This window comes from Mercenaria mercenaria, chromosome 7 (assembly GCF_021730395.1).
Source record: "Mercenaria mercenaria strain notata chromosome 7, MADL_Memer_1, whole genome shotgun sequence".
In the NCBI taxonomy this organism is placed as follows: Eukaryota; Metazoa; Mollusca; class Bivalvia; order Venerida; family Veneridae; genus Mercenaria; species Mercenaria mercenaria.
This window is the reverse complement of record NC_069367.1, coordinates 83,045,847-83,062,638: the sequence shown is the minus strand read 5'-3', so window position 1 is coordinate 83,062,638 and position 16,792 is coordinate 83,045,847. Positions and strand designations below refer to the sequence as shown.

General features: G+C 33.4%; 2 protein-coding genes across 20 annotated transcripts in view; one reads left to right on the top strand and one right to left on the bottom strand.

The window, feature by feature from the left end:
• The window catches only part of LOC123553770 (RNA-binding motif protein, X-linked 2-like), a 41,036-nt gene extending 38,197 nt beyond the window's left edge, over positions 1–2,839 (bottom strand). Inside the window, exon 1 of the mRNA XM_045343414.2 lies at positions 2,745–2,839. Within this exon, the coding sequence (XP_045199349.2) occupies positions 2,745–2,749 (5 nt within the window). The 5' untranslated portion in view covers positions 2,750–2,839. The remainder of the gene's footprint in view (positions 1–2,744) is intronic.
• Positions 1–16,792, top strand: part of LOC123553768 (glutamate-rich protein 6-like) — an 83,026-nt gene that overhangs the window by 5,285 nt on the left and 60,949 nt on the right. For 18 of the 19 annotated variants that reach the window (XM_053548816.1, XM_053548817.1, XM_053548822.1 and 15 more), the window contains exon 4: positions 10,946–11,075. In XM_053548816.1, coding sequence (XP_053404791.1) covers positions 10,946–11,075 — 130 coding nt within the window. Of the gene's footprint in view, positions 1–2,876; positions 3,089–10,945; positions 11,076–16,792 lie in introns of those variants that run through there. The other variant, XM_053548818.1, reaches the window with a different exon arrangement.

Here is a 16,792-nt window from a genome sequence, read left to right as displayed (position 1 = left end):
TTCTTTAAAGATGAACATCAAAATTTTATTCTTTTTTTACATATCAAATATAGAAAAATCATAAAGCAACATTATCCAGGCTGATGTGAACAGTATTAAGTATATAATCAATAAAATAATTAATTATAGTAATATTAAATTCTTCTATTTCACAGTTACCTAATGGCAGTAGAGCATTTTTCTTCACATTTTATAGACTAAACTAGTGTTTTTAGCTCCACTATTCGGAGAATAGGGGTGCTATTCTACTCGCCCTGGCAATGGGGTAGGTGTCGGCATGAGCTTTCTTGGTTAAAATTTTTCAGCAACCTTCAAATGTTTTTCTTTGTTACTACTGCTTATATCTTACTGTAACTTCACATTAACATTGTTCAGCATGCAAACAAAATAGATACAGGGGCTGGGCCTATTATACTCAAGGTCAAGGTCTCAAGGTGTTATACTTAGGTTATTTTTAAGGTTAAAGTTTTTTGGCAACCTTCGTTTTTCTGTCATATCTTTCTTACTATTCAGGGGTGTGGAATTTCTATATCCGACTTGTTCTACTCGGGACTTCCTGACGGCGGACAAGTGAGTTTTCGCATTCCGTTTGTCCGCGGACAAGCACAAATTTTCTGGTTTGAAATGAAAAAAAAAGGAAAGAACAATTTAGAAACTCTGAACAGTGCTTCAAGTTTATGGAGTTTATAAAAGAATCTGACGTACGAAACAGATGTTTCACCAGCCGAGGGCCTCTCAATTTCTCCATTTTTGGGAAAACCATACTGTGTCTAAATTTAGCATCTCTTTCTCTGCGTTCTGATTGGTTCCTTGTCTCGATCTCGCGTGATATTTGTACATGATAACTCAGCAAATAGAAACCGGAAACGTAAACAATTATCACAAAGGTTTTTTACTAATTTGTTGTTACCACTTCGTTCGCCAACAAAAATTGAAGTCAGCAGTCAAAGCACAAAGAGCTCGCTAGTACAAGTCAGAAAGTTTCATGCTTTCTCACATGGCTTCGCATGGCATGATGGGTATTTTTGTTAAATGCTTAACGGCCTCACGGACGAACACAAGCTAAAGTATCGAAAGCTTATTTTTGAAAAAGCTACAGTATTACACTTTATTATGTTTGCTTTTGTCACTACTTGTAGATTATTGTCCAAAATAAAGAATTATTTGCATGCTAAAATGTTGAAAATCCGGGCAAGTAAGTTTTGACTGCGGACAAGTAGATTTTCAAGTCTCATTTGTCCGTGGACAAGTGAAAAATATTGAGATTTCCACACCCCTGCTATTGCTTATATTTTACTGTAACTTCACATAAACATTGTCCAGCAAAAAAGTATGTACAGGGGTTGGGCCCATTGTACCCAAGGTCAAGTTTACCAAGGTGGGATACTTAGGTTATTTTTAAGGTTAAAGTTTTTCAGCAACCTTTGTTTCTCTGTCATATCTTTGTTACTATTGCTTATAGTAATTATCTTACTGTAACTTCACATAAACATTGTCCAGCATACAAACAAAGTATGTGCAGGGGCTGGGCCCATTATACCGAAGGTCAAGGTCACCAAGTTGTTATACTTGGAATTATTTTCATGTTAAATTGTTTCGAAAGCTTTGTTTGTAAACATACCTTTGGTATTTGAAGATAATGACTTGAAATTAAAAATATTTCTTTATAATCATCATCTGCATTTGTGGTTATAACCGTCATAACTCTAATTGTATTTAGACAGAATTATGCCCCTTTCATGTTTAAAGTTTTTTGGCAATCTTCGCTTTCTGGATATAACTTTCGTACAATATAAGATAATGACTTGAAACTTAAAATGTATCTTTATCACCATCATCTGCATGTGTGGTAACAATCCCCATTTCTCTGATTTGTATTTTTGACCAAATTATGCCCCTTTCATACTTAAATTTTTTGACAAACTTTGTTTTCTGGACATAACTTTGGTACTATATGATATATATGTATGTATATAATGTTCCACTGTTTTGATTTTAGTATACTTTGAGAAATTTGTCTCCTTAATATTTATAGATCAAAGAATAATATTTCATAAGAAAAACCTGGTGTAAAATTTTAGCCCATGAAAATTTAAAACACTTCATGGTTCCATTTTTTCTTATATGAAAATGTTGATAGTTTTTTTTTTTGCTAAATTTAATCAGACTCAGCAATAAATGGATAAAAAATACACTGGATATGTTCCAAAATAGACTTTTGATGATACATTCAAAGCCAGTACGATTATATTTTGAAAACATTTAGGAAACCATTTATTTATCTTTAGAATGGTGAATATTTATTTTACATTGCCATGAATTCAATGGTAATAAAAACCTTGCCAAACCCTTGTTTTCATTGGAAATATCTTTGTTTATCTCACTACCGGTAGTTTAAATCTGGGTAATTTCCCTTTGATGTTTTTTTACTATCGGTGTTTACCTCCCTTGAATTTCAGTACCTAGTCAGAGTTACTTCCCTTTGTATTGTTATTTACTGACAGAATCTTGTCAGGTATGACATCTTTTACTTTTAAAATTTTCCCAACAGTTTTTTTTTTTTTTTTTTTTTTTTTTTTTAATAATGCTCAACATTCAAAAGATAAATTATTTTTCATTGTATTTTAACAATATATTTAAAAGTCTAGGCAAACTTGATTTATTGTAGATATTTCTACTCTGGTACAGCAGAATAATTTGAAGTAAGGAACTATCATTTTAACTAACAGAAAAAAAAGACCTACCTCATAATTTAAGCTCAATTTCCATTAGGATGTATCCAATGACTTCACTTTATTTATGACATCATGACGTTGTTTTGATATCATGACGTCATTTTGATGTCACAACGTCATTTTTGACGTCATAATGACGTGGTTTCTATGACGTCATGATTTCATTAGAAAACTCATAAAAAGTGATGTTATTTCTGTGTTAAAAGTCTATCATTGTGCAATGTAAAGTTTTAAGTTCACACATAACTAATAAATAAATCTTTGGAAAAAAAAAAGAAGTTAATTTTAAGAAATATTAGCAATGGACAACAAGGAACCAAACAACATAGGATTCCCTCCTTGGAAATACAGAAGTAGGTTAATGGTTTACATCTTTATTTTGCTTCTTTATGATATTAATTTTATTTTAATTTTGATTACTAAATTAAAAACAGAAAAAAATAAATAAGTTATGTTATATATTGCCTTTTAAAGATATAATTTAAAAGTTATTGAATTAAATTACATATTACTATTTACCTAAAAGCTGTTTAAAACTGATACTTTGAACAAAATGGAGAAATTTTCCTTTCTTTTATTCCAAGAAGTAGTCATGGCTATGCAGTTTGTATACATAAATTAACAAATTATAAAAAACAACACAAAATTGGAGAGTATTTTGCACTAGAATTAGATATTTAAACATCTTACTGTATCTCAATTTTTTAAAGAAATATTCAAAAATCTAAAAAAAAAAAGAAGAAAAAATGATTGATATTTACAAGGAATTTTTAAACTTGCAGAAGTCCACATTTAAACATCCCCGGAAACAAAACAAAACAAAAAGTATCCAGATCTCTATCAGCATGATACACTGTGTTGATACTTCCTTTCATACTTAGCCTTTTCACAGTCATTTAACTATATGCGATAAGATTTTTCCTGTTATTCTAAGTCATTTTATTACATTCATCAGAGATTATTAGTGTATTTGTGTCTTGTTGGATGCCTACATAAAACAGAATAAATTAAGTTTTATTCTAATATATCATGTATTTAATATTAACATACCAAAGTTCATTAATTTTATATAATACCAAATTACATTTATGTTAAGAGTCCCCTAGAAGGTAGGTTTTGTACTGTCTGAATGAAAAAAACCCAACCTTTCTCAAAATGTTAAAAGAAATGCAGACATTTAGAACTTGAAGAATGGAAGTATTTTTTCAGTGTTCTAAGGTTTTTTTCTTTCATAGTTTTATTTAAGTTTTATTTATATTAATAAATTTTAGTCCATTTTACCCCATTGTTGCTGTGTTGTTCCTCCCTCCCCCTTATTATTTGTTAAGTTTTATTAAATAGTTTCCACTTGATAGATTATTATTAAAAATTAATTAAGATAACTAATGTGAAGTTTTCATGGGTATAAAAGCCAACAGAAATAGTCCATGTTGAAAGCTGAAGATGTTTGGCAGGACTATTTGCCCTTCTACTTGTCTAAGAGTAAATGTCCAAGGTCACATCTTAGTAACTGCTGCATGTATTGGATTTAAATTTCAGGCTTTCTAGTTCTGCTGAAACAAGCATATAAGATAACTTTGGGTTTGAATTGAAAGAAAGTTATGGCCTTTTTTAGCTCGACTATTCGAAGAATAAGTAGAGCTATCCTACTCACCACGGCGTCGGTGTCGGCGTCGGCGTCACACCTTGGTTAAGTTTTTCGCACCAGTCAACATTTTGACAAAGTCTTTTGAGATAAAGCTTTGAAACTTTTAGATTGTAAATTACTTAACACTGTAAATAATGTGAATCTATTTAGTAAAAATATTTCATTTTTGTGTACTTTCATCATCCTGTATATACAAAAATGATCCATGCTGTTCGCTAACAGTTTCTCTAATTGCAATAGGCTTTGAAAGCGAACAGCATGGAGTCTTGACAAGGCTGCGCGGATGCGCATGGCTCATCTGGATCCATGCTGGTCGCAAAGTCACTATGTTGGTTTTCACATGGCGCGGCTCAATGTAAATTTGCAAATCACTCTTTTTTTCTATTTTCTTGTCGGGGAATAATTAAAGAAACCTATGTTTGAAAATAAAGAATTTTGACAGCCCTGTTTTAATTCATAGCAGATAAACTGAAAAGATTTTTTTCTACACCCCCAGCCCCGTCCCCCCAACACTTTACTAACCCTTAAAGATGCGTGAGTTATGCAAGATTAAACATTTTCATAAATAATTCAACCACTTATACCATATTCAGTAGCTATAGTACATGTTTTAGCGCGACATATTCACATTTTGTGCCAAACTTGGTGAACATGAACATGTTGAAAAATTTCACCGAAACTGTGGGCAAGTAGCTTTAACTGACTCTGATATATATTACTAGATAATAGATAAATATTGACTGCAAAATACGCAACAATGTACATCATGTGAATATATTGAAATAAAAAAGATTCTAAAGATTTTTGTGAACTCTTTAAGGTCCTGTTTATATCAATGAAAGCCATAATGAAATCAGTGTTTGCGCGACGTTAACGCCGTCATTGTGTATCAACGTCACAAAATTTACATTACTAAAATTACGAATTGATAAAAATTATGCACACTGGCTTTATAATTAAATTGATGGCTTTGGTTAAGTTTCAGTGACTTGAATATTGTTTTATATTTTGCCGATTGTCAGTGCCACCTATATTGTATGACAAGTGGAAACAATCTGAACTTTGGTTCAGCTAAAATGTGTACAAAATAAAAACCTTATCGGCTGATGTTCAAACAACAGTATCGGAGATTTATAAGACTCTTCACTGAGATGGGACTTGGACTTAGTAAATTATGAGTCCGAAAAAACATTTATTACTGGATATGTCATTATGTGTTTCTCAGTGTCAAAGGCACATGTGACATATAGTGTCTGAATGTCTGTCCCAAACATACTTTCAAAGGGTCTTCTTACAGATTTTATCGGCATATACTTCAAGAGAACATGGGAATGTTGGTGGGAGTTTCACGTTTGATAATTATCTTTTGAGTTACAGTACCTGGCTAGAACTTTAGTCAAACTAATTTGATGCGATCCTGATTAGATTGCCTGTCAAACATATTAAACAACCATTAATCTGACTGTCAAATTATTTTGACTACATCATGTACATGTAGTTTGAATTTTTATCACATGTATCTTTGTCAAGCATTTGCATGGACATGTGTCATTTTACATTGAAATTGCAATTTGTTTTGAACAGAACTACTGAAAATTGTGGTATTAGTTATTTTATCTTCTCTAACCCCCAAGACTTCAAAGTAAAAAAAATGTGTTTAGCAAGTTGATACTCACTTTTGCTCCTCCATTTTGCCATTTCTTCAGTTTCTTTCCTTTTTATCAATTGTGGTATTTGTCTGACAGTCCCACATGAATTTGATCATTGTCCAATTATAATATACAGACAACAAATCTCGTACATGTGATACGCCAGAATTTTCAACATTTGGACAGCGTTGATAGCGAAGGTCATTTTTCGTACGTGATTATTCCTAATGTTGAGCTTTAGGTGCTGTAATTTCTACTCAGATCCAATTTCTTTACAATACTTGTTATCTCTGCCAACTTATTCCAAAGATTATTGTCTGTTAACTTGTATATTTTTCCTATTAATTTCACACAATTTACATTCAGTATAAGAGCTGAAATAAGACTTTTCTCGAAACACATCACAATTAGTTTTCATAGTCATAAATTGATTGTATATATTATAAAATGATGTTTTCAATGCAAAATAATCATTAAATTTGAAAATTTTTGAATTTTGACCATATTTTGAGTAGATGCGCCTATTTCGGCAGCAATTTCTGCAATAGAAAGGCCAATATTTTGTCTCCAGAATGTGTGAAAATGCACAAAATGCGTCCATTTGAGTCATATTCATGACGGAATGAATGATATTTCAGAATCAAAGTGAAAAATGATGCATACAGGTGAAACTTTTACCAAAATTTACAATGAAGCGACCATAGAGCCTAAATTTTGCCCAGAAAATGGGTAGGGGGTGGCCTCACTTAAATGCCTATATTTCTCTAAAATCTCGAATTTTCACAATGAAACTTGTTAACATGTTCGGTATTACATCTTTCTTGAAAATAGAGATGAAAATGTTATGAAATTTGATAAAAAGATATCTCTTATAAGAGCTGAAATAAGACTTTTCTCGAAACACATCACAATTAGTTTTCATAGTCATAAATCGATTGTATATATTATAAAATGATGTTTTCAATGCAAAATAATCATTAAATTTGAAAATTTTTGAATTTTGACCATATTTTGAGTAGATGCGCCTATTTCGGCAGCAATTTCTGCAATAGAAAGGCCAATTTTTTGTCTCCAGAATGTGTGAAAATGCACAAAATGCGTCCATTTGAGTCATATTCATGACGGAATGAATGATATTTCAGAATCAAAGTGAAAAATGATGCATACAGGTGAAACTTTTACCAAAATTTACAATGAAGCGACCATAGAGCCTAAATTTTGCCCAGAAAATGGGTAGGGGGTGGCCTCACTTAAATGCCTATATTTCTCTAAAATCTCGAATTTTCACAATGAAACTTGTTAACATGTTCCGTATTACATCTTTCTTGAAAATAGAGATGAAAATGTTATGAAATTTGATAAAAAGATATCTCTTAATATAAGAGCTGAAATAAGACTTTTCTCGAAACACATCACAATTAGTTTTCATAGTCATAAATCGATTGTATATGTTATAAAATGATGTTTTCAATGCAAAATAATCATTATATTTGAAAATTTTTGAATTTTGACCATATTTTGAGTAGATGCGCCTATTTCGGCAGCAATTTCTGCAATAGAAAGGCCAATATTTTGTCTCCAGAATGTGTGAAAATGCACAAAATGCATCCATTTGAGTCATATTCATGACGGAATGAATGATAATTCAGAATCGAAGTGAAAAATGATGCATACAGGTGAAACTTTTACCAAAATTTACAATGAAGTGACCATAGAGCCTAAATTTTGCCCAGAAAATGGGTAGGGGGTGGCCTCACTTAAATGCCTATATTTCTCTAAAATCTCGAATTTTCACAATGAAACTTGTTAACATGTTCAGTATTACATCTTTCTTGAAAATAGAGATGAAAATGTTATGAAATTTGATAAAAAGATATCTCTTATAAGAGCTGAAATAAGACTTTTCTCGAAACACATCACAATTAGTTTTCATAGTCATAAATCGATTGTATATGTTATAAAATGATGTTTTCAATGCAAAATAATCATTAAATTTGAAAATTTTTGAATTTTGACCATATTTTGAGTAGATGCGCCTATTTCGGCAGCAATTTCTGCAATAGAAAGGCCAATATTTTGTCTCCAGAATGTGTGAAAATGCACAAAATGCGTCCATTTGAGTCATATTCATGACGGAATGAATGATATTTCAGAATCAAAGTGAAAAATGATGCATACAGGTGAAACTTTACCAAAATTTACAATGAAGCGACCATAGAGCCTAAATTTTGCCCAGAAAATGGGTAGGGGGTGGCCTCACTTAAATGCCTATATTTCTCTAAAATCTCGAATTTTCACAATGAAACTTGTTAACATGTTCCGTATTACATCTTTCTTGAAAATAGAGATGAAAATGTTATGAAATTTGATAAAAAAGATATCTCTTATAAGAGCTTAAATAAGACTTTTCTCGAAACACATCACAGTTAGTTTTCATAGTCATAAATCGATTGTATATGTTATAAAATGATGTTTTCAATGCAAAATAATCATTAAATTTGAAAATTTTTGAATTTTGACCATATTTTGAGTAGATGCGCCTATTTCGGCAGCAATTTCTGCAATAGAAAGGCCAATATTTTGTCTCCAGAATGTGTGAAAATGCACAAAATGCGTCCATTTGAGTCATATTCATGACGGAATGAATGATATTTCAGAATCAAAGTGAAAAATGATGCATACAGGTGAAACTTTTACCAAAATTTACAATGAAGCGACCATAGAGCCTAAATTTTGCCCAGAAAATGGGTAGGGGGTGGCCTCACTTAAATGCCTATATTTCTCTAAAATCTCGAATTTTCACAATGAAACTTGTTAACATGTTCAGTATTACATCTTTCTTGAAAATAGAGATGAAAATGTTATGAAATTTGATAAAAAGATATCTCTTATAGGTTATAATGCAGTAATTCAGTCCAAAATATGCTTCCGTGGTGTAGTCGAAAGAAGTCCCTAATAAATAGATCCTAATTTTTCCATTTTTGGCCAAATGGGCATTATTTCACTCGTGGAATGAATTTTACATAAAATAGGACACGTTTCATAAGGAAATGCTTACTTTTGATGATGCAAGTCTTAACAATAAATGCATTATAATCCTCAAGTTCTTTTTGATAAATAGATCTGATGGTACCCATTAAACAAATCTGAAAAAGGATCTATAAACAGTTATATAATATTCTTGTATTTCAACTCTACTTGAAAAATAAAAAAGTAAGTCTTTAATGCATGCATTCTTGGATTGTGAGTTTGTAACCTCTTTAGGATTCCTTTGCCCAAGTTCCATGTGCGTACCCCCATCTCCGCCAGAAAATTGTGTTCATTTTACATAGCTGTTGGAAGCAATGTACCATTCCTTAAAATCAAAGTTATTTCAACAATTCATTAATTATGATGTAACACTGGTTGTGAAGTCCAAATTGAATTATACCGCCTATCATTTAAGTACTACCAAGTTACTGCTGATATATATGTATAATTTTAAGGATCGCAGCAAAACGTTGTTCTAATCACCAGCCATTATTAGACGACACTGTTTTAAATAATGAGATATTGATGTTCATTTTGAGAAAAAAAATGTCTTGTGGAAACTCTTCCTTATGATCTTTCCAAGATTTATTTACACAATCTAACTGTCATTTCGGCTGTCAATTTTGCAAACTGGGGCAACACAGAGCCTCAAACATGTTCTTCTGGTGTATTAATGGACAATTATGATTAAAAGTATTAAATTTTATGAATTACTGTCTCTTCACAGTGACACTAAGGCCCCTAAACAGTGAAAAAACGCCCGCCCTGAAATTTTGAAACCGGTTTGCAAAAACTGAAGCGAGCGGAAGCTGATTTTCAAAAAAAATATTTGTTTTTGATTCTGGAAAAAAATGGAGTGGGAAATCTGTTGACCAAGTAATCAATTTGATGTGGCCTTAGAAAATTTTGTGGAAGATTTGCTTGAATGTACATGTATCAATCTCTATCTCAGTAACAGTTGTAACTATGTATTGGACTGAGATTTTGCACACTACTTTCCAGTTATTCAAACCTACAAAATTAGCGCTGTACCTCAGTAACAACTATGCATATGTTTCAAATTGAAACTTTACATAAGGCAGTCTTCTCATCAGTGATACTTTCATAATCAAGTTAGATAACTCTTGGTTTATAACAGAAATAATTATGACTCTTTTTGACTTAGATAATTGTCAGGCTGTACCTGACTAACAGCTACATATATGGGATTGAAACTTCACACAAAGCATCCTTCACATCAGTCGACTGAAATAACCAACTTAGCCTTTACCCTGCTAAATGTCTAAATGGAATGGTCCCTCATTCAATTTTGGCAGTACCATTTATCATTTGAAGGGGTGTTTACTGAAAATTTACTGACTGAATAGCGAAAAGTGCAGACCATGATCAGACTACACAGATGTACATGCTGTTCTTGGTCTGCACTGGTCGCAAAGGCTGAACCACTTGCTGGCAGCAGGCTAAAGGTTAGATAACTCTTTGACTCAAATCATAAGTTTAATTTGACTTAGAAAATTTCGTTGAAGTATTCCAATTATTATTATAATGGATACTCGTTCTTCCCTTCCGGAATCCAAATTTGGAACAGACTACCAGTAGAGGTATTGTCAGCCCCGTCCCTAGATGTCTTCAAGACCAGGATGGGGAGGCTACACATGTAACTCTGGAGCAGAATGTTTTTATCCTGTTTTTAGATGCACTGATTTTCCCTTCACACATGTACATACTCACAATTGTGCGACAATGCTCCAGAGGAGTCCAGCACATTATCCGGAAGAAGAAGAAGAATTTGTTATTGCCATAATAAAATTTAAGAAGCATGTTTTGAATAAATTAGACACTCTCAGTTTGATCTTACCCTTTCTTCATAACTTATATTGCAGCATCCTCGGCAGCCTTAGACCGTCCTGGTGAAGGTAGTGCTAGACCACGCATTGTACGAGGCTTTCGTCCTGAGGCTATATCTGACGACGATATGGAGAAAGCCACAAGATCTGTGTCATTTACAAATGGGTGAGAAAAAGATACAGTTTTCTTTCTTATTTATGTAAACAATAAAAAATAAAAATTCTGTAACTGAATATTTATCTTAATGAAACATTTCATATTTGTAAATACCTACTCTGAAATCATTAACATTCTTGGGTGACTTCTTTTCATGGATTTTACTGTTGAATGAATGCATGAAATAATATCCCCACAAACAAGTAAACATCCAGTGAGTTCATTTTATATTCAAAATTTGAAATTTATGAATACAAGTCAAATCGAAAAAGCTGTTTGCTAAAACCATGAAATTTAGTGCCCACTAAATACTAAATGATTTTGCAGTATTTACATTTCATATAATGGTGAAGTAAAATGTAAACGTCTTTGTACATTTTTTTTGAAAAGTGTGATTATGATTAAAGAGAACCTGTAATTTGAAACTGGTTTACAACATAATGTTGGATTTTTTTTTACATATAAATATATTTGTTTAGATAGAAAGTATGGTTGCTTATTTTACTTGTTAACTCGCAAGTTGTCATTAAAATTTTATTCTTGGTATATTTGTTTCTGTATTCAGGACCCAGGTTATATTCATGATTATCATGATAAATTACAGTAAACCTTGACTTACTCAAATATGCAGAACTACCTTAAGGCTACTGAATCTCATTCTGTCACTGCAGAGTACAATGCTTGGGCCACCCTTAAAAATATGTTTGTTTGCAACTTTGGACCCTGTACTTCAAGGACTGGGTCAGTAGGTCGGTAATTTTTTTTTTTTCCAAAAGTGAAAGAATCGTCATTATCAGCCAGTTGCTGTTTAGACATTAACATCCTTTCTTTTTGGAAGCTGAACACATCAATGAAATATTAAGAACTCGAATGAAAAATATAAACTCAATCATTTCAGAAACGGCCGCTGGCCTACAGAAACGAAATTAATTCAAGCTCTGAAGCATGCACTTTCATGTGTTGTAGATCTACATTATTTTGTTTACAATTCCATGAAAATTTCAACATAGCTGCTGACACGAAAATATAATGCATAATTATACTAAATTTCTGTAAACATGCGGTCATCATGGAAGGCACATGCAGTTTTCCCGCCAAAATAATTGAAGAGACGTCTGCTTCCTGTTTCATTTGGAAATCCATTATGGCGTATTAGATGGTCCGATATTTAATACAAAATTTTAACGCAAATACTAAATTTTCTGTAAACTCGCGGTCAATACCAAAGTAGCATCATGGAATGCACATGCAGTTTTCCCGCCAAAATAATTGAAGAAACGTCTGCTTCCCGTTCCATTTGGAAATCCATTATGGCATATAAAATAGGCCGATATTTATGTGTTTTCATTTGTTAAGACTGGCTGTTTACAACTTGCGCCCACGTTCAACCAAATATTCGGAAAGTCAGCCTACAAGAAATGTATAGACGATATATATTGATTTAGCAATACAGTTTTGGAAAAATCCTGTTGAGTCAAGGGCATTTTTATTTTAAAACATACATGTATCATCGGCATGTCCTGACGCCGACAAGGCTTGTCATTTCTTTGGACATGATTTATCAAAAATTAGTCACTAGTTTTTAGAATAATGATATCACGCAGTACATGTTTTAGTAAACATGTTTTAAAACACTTTTATTAAATGGGTAAAATGCAAAAATAACACATTCCGATCATTTTGGCCACATACTACTTAAAGAATAACAGAAATTAATAAGACAGATAATTGCTTCGGAAATGATAACAGATATTTCGCATGTCTCATAAATTTTTTTTACAACATCGTAAAACAGCTGACTAAAATTGTCAGTAGTAATAAAAAAAGTTGCAGGGCTACCTATCATTTGCTTTAATCTGGCGACAAACTAACAGAAGAGTTCACCTTGCAAATCAATTTATTTTTATGCCCCCGAAGGGAGGCATATTAGTTTTCAACTGCCCGTCCATTCGTTCGTTAGTTCGTTCGTCACAACATTAACTTTTTGCATAAAGGCACTTTACTCGCGAACCACTGCATCCAGGACCTTCAGACTTCACATGCTGATAGTACTTATTGAGTACACGACCCCTATTGACTTTGGGGTCACCAGGTCAAAGGTCAAGGTCACCAGGTCAAAGGTCAAGGTGCTACGGGGGCATTTGTGACCATAAGTGACAGCTCTTGTTTTATCATGGAAATATAATGTTTTCTTCATGTAATTATATTAAAGTAAAAGGGATGTTCGTGATCTTTAGAATTAGCATTGCACTGATACATATCCTTATTGATCCTTACATATCCTTATTGATCCTGATTTTGGCAATCTAATGAAACAATTCGGCAGGAAAACAGACAAAACACATGCGCAACAGTTTAAATACATATTGGGCTAGCAATTTCGTGCGACAGCTTTGCAAAGAAAAAAAACGAGTGTAAAAGCTGCAGTCAGTAAGTTAACAGTTCAATACAGGACTGTCGGGGATCATTATATAATTTATATATTTTCTTATAAAAACATTTCAGAATCGGCTAGTGCCTTCACAAATATATAGAAGAAATTTCTGTGTCTATGGATGACGATGATATGTACTGATACAAAGGCACTACGTCGCCTCTAAATAATAAATGGGTACATGTGATTTATAAATAACATGCAAATCACGAGGATTCTGTACTATTGTTTTACTAAATTGTATTTGTATGGGCAAAGAAAAATTCGACTAGTTTTAGGTAAAAGTGATCTCCATACAGAGAATTTGTTCCCAGTTCAAGCATGTTTTCTTTTAAGCGTCGTTTTCATTTCTGGAACTCTTGTTAGCTGCAATGCATTCTATTTCTTTTCCCTATTCACTGTGTATATGCGAAACAGCCATTACAAGTGTATGAAATTATTGTCTGAAAAAGTTTATATAAATTTGTGTACCAATGGCACACTTGGCACACTGGCATAGTTGTAAGCTCTCCAGCTTTTACGCACGTCACCATGGGTTCAAATTCTGCTCAGACCATCAATTTTAATACTTTTTTGTGTAATTGTATCCATATTACCTGTATTTTTTTTGTGTACTGGTGACAGTTTCTTGAAATGTCTGTTTATTGAACAAAACACTTGTCCGACTCGTGAAAATTTTAGTCGACATTTTGTAGAACGGTTTTGCGGACTATTATGCATGAAGAAGAATATTAATGTTGAATAGTAGAGTAGTTTTTCATGAAATTGAATGAAAATCATGATATTAAAGCGTGACAATTTTCCGATCTGTTCAGTTTAAGCTTTAAGTTAAGTTTATGCTAATTCATTTTAGCTCGATTATGATGAAATTTAAAGCTTGAAGCTTATTGGAACCTGTCTCGAGCCTGCTTCCTGGAAAGTCCAGTACTGGTGTCATATGAGGTCATGGTCATGTCCAAATAGGAAATACAATATGATATGGTAACATGGAGGACTCCATCTTACAACAACGAGATGGATCTGCACATGCAATATTAATTAATAAATTAAATGATTATCGTTAAATATTTAAGTTCATTCACCGAAAATTAATTACAGAAACACATGGAATATTCATGAGTTCTGGGTCAATGCATTATAAACGTCACGTGCCAGTTGGATACATGGCTGGAAAATGGAAAAATCAGTTCGTCTCCATTGATTTTTTGACATCTACTCATGTGCGAGATACAGTAAATAATCGGTGGCACGAATCTATTATGTCAGGACATCTTGATTGACAATTCTCAGCGATGCTCTCCATGAAATTTAAAGCATGATCCAGACTGCAAATCTAATGAGAAGATACATGATAAAAAAGAAATATTTAATGAACAGAGAATTTCCAGGAGTTATATTTTTCATTGCCAGGAGTAACACATTTCCACAAGTTATATTTTTCCATTTCTGGAGTTATATTATTCCAATTCCAAGCATTATATTCTTTCATTTCCAGGAGTTATATTTTTCATTGCCAGGAGTTACACATTTCCACAAGTTATATTTTTCCATTTCCAGGAGTTACATTATTTCAATTCTAAGCGTTATATTCTTCCATTTCCAGGAATTATATTCTTCCATTTCCAGGAGTTATATTCTTCCATTTCCAGGCATTATATTCTTCCATTTCCAGGCATTATATTCTGACATACAGGAGTTATATTCTTCCATTTTCAGGAGTTATAGTCTTCCATTTCCAGGCATTATATTCTTCCATTTCCAGGCATTATATTCTGACATACAGGAGTTATATTCTTTCATTTGAAAATGCTATCCAGTTGGTTGGATGATTTTAAGAATTTTGATTGAAAAGTCTTGATGCTTTGAATGATTTAGTCCAGGAAAAAAGTATTTGGCAAAAAAAAGTATATATATTATTTGTTGATATTGCTTGAAATAGGGTTTGAGTGGAAGGTTGGCAACTTTTCACAGTTTTGTTTTGGGCCAGTGGCCATTATCAAATAAACTATTTGCCATTGGCATTTATTAATCCCCCGCCGTGGCGGAGGGATTATAGGAATGGTCTGCGTCCGTCCGTCCTTCCGTCCTTCTGTCTTTCCGTCCTTCAGTCCGTCCGTCCTTCCGTCCGTAACAAAATCGTGTCCGGTCCATATCTCCTAAACCCCTTGAAGGATTTTCATGAAACTTGGGTCAAATGATCACCTCATCAAGACGATGTGCAGAACCCATGAGTCAGCCTTGTCGGTTCAAGGTCAAGGTCACAACTCAAGGTCAAAGGTTTGAGCCTACCATTTTGTGTCCGCTCTATATCTCATAAACCCCTTGAAGGAATTTTATAAAACTTGGGTCAAATGATCACCTCATCAAGACGATATGCAGAACCCATAAGTCAGCCATGCCGGCTCAAGGTCAAGGTCACAACTTAGGGTCAAAGGTTTTGAGCCTTCCATTTTGTGTCCGCTCTATATCTTCTAAACTCCTTGAAGGATTTTCATGAAACTTGGGTCAAATGATCACCTCATCAAGACGATGTGCAGAACCCATGGGTCAGCCTTGTTGGCTCAAGGTCAAGGTCACAACTCAAGGTCAAAGGTTTGAGCCTTCCATTTTCTGTCCGCTCTATATCTCCTAAACCCCTTGAAGGAATTTTATCAAACTTGGGTCAAATGATCACCTCATCTAGACGATATGCAGAACCCATGAGTCAGTCATGCCGGCTCAAGGTCAAGGTCACAGCTTAGGGTCAAAGGTTTGAGCCCTCCATTTCGTGTCCGCTCTATATCTCCTAAACCCCTTGAAGGAATTTTATAAAACTTGGTTAAAATGATTACCTCATCAGAACGATGTGCAGAAATTATGAGTCAACCATGCCAGCTCAAGGTCAAGGTCACAACTAAGGGTCTAAGGTTTGAGCCTTCCATTTTGTGTCCACTCTGTATCTCCTAAACCCCTTGAAGGATTTTCATCAAACTTGGGTCAAATGATCACCTCATCAAGAACTCATGAGTCAGCCATGTCAACTCAAGGTCAGGGTCACAACTGAAAGTCAAAGGTTTCAGCTCTGTATCTCCTAAACCCCTTGAAGGATTTTCATGAAACTTGGGTCAAATGATCACCTCATCAAGACGTTGTGCAGAATTCATGAGTCAGCCATGTCAGTTCAAGGTCAAGGTCACAGCTAAAATCAAAGGTTTACCCTTTCACTATCCATAGCAGTGGCGGGGGATATAGCTGTCTTTCAGACTGCCTTGTTTGTAGATTCAGGTTTTGAATATTTTTTGTGGAATCATTT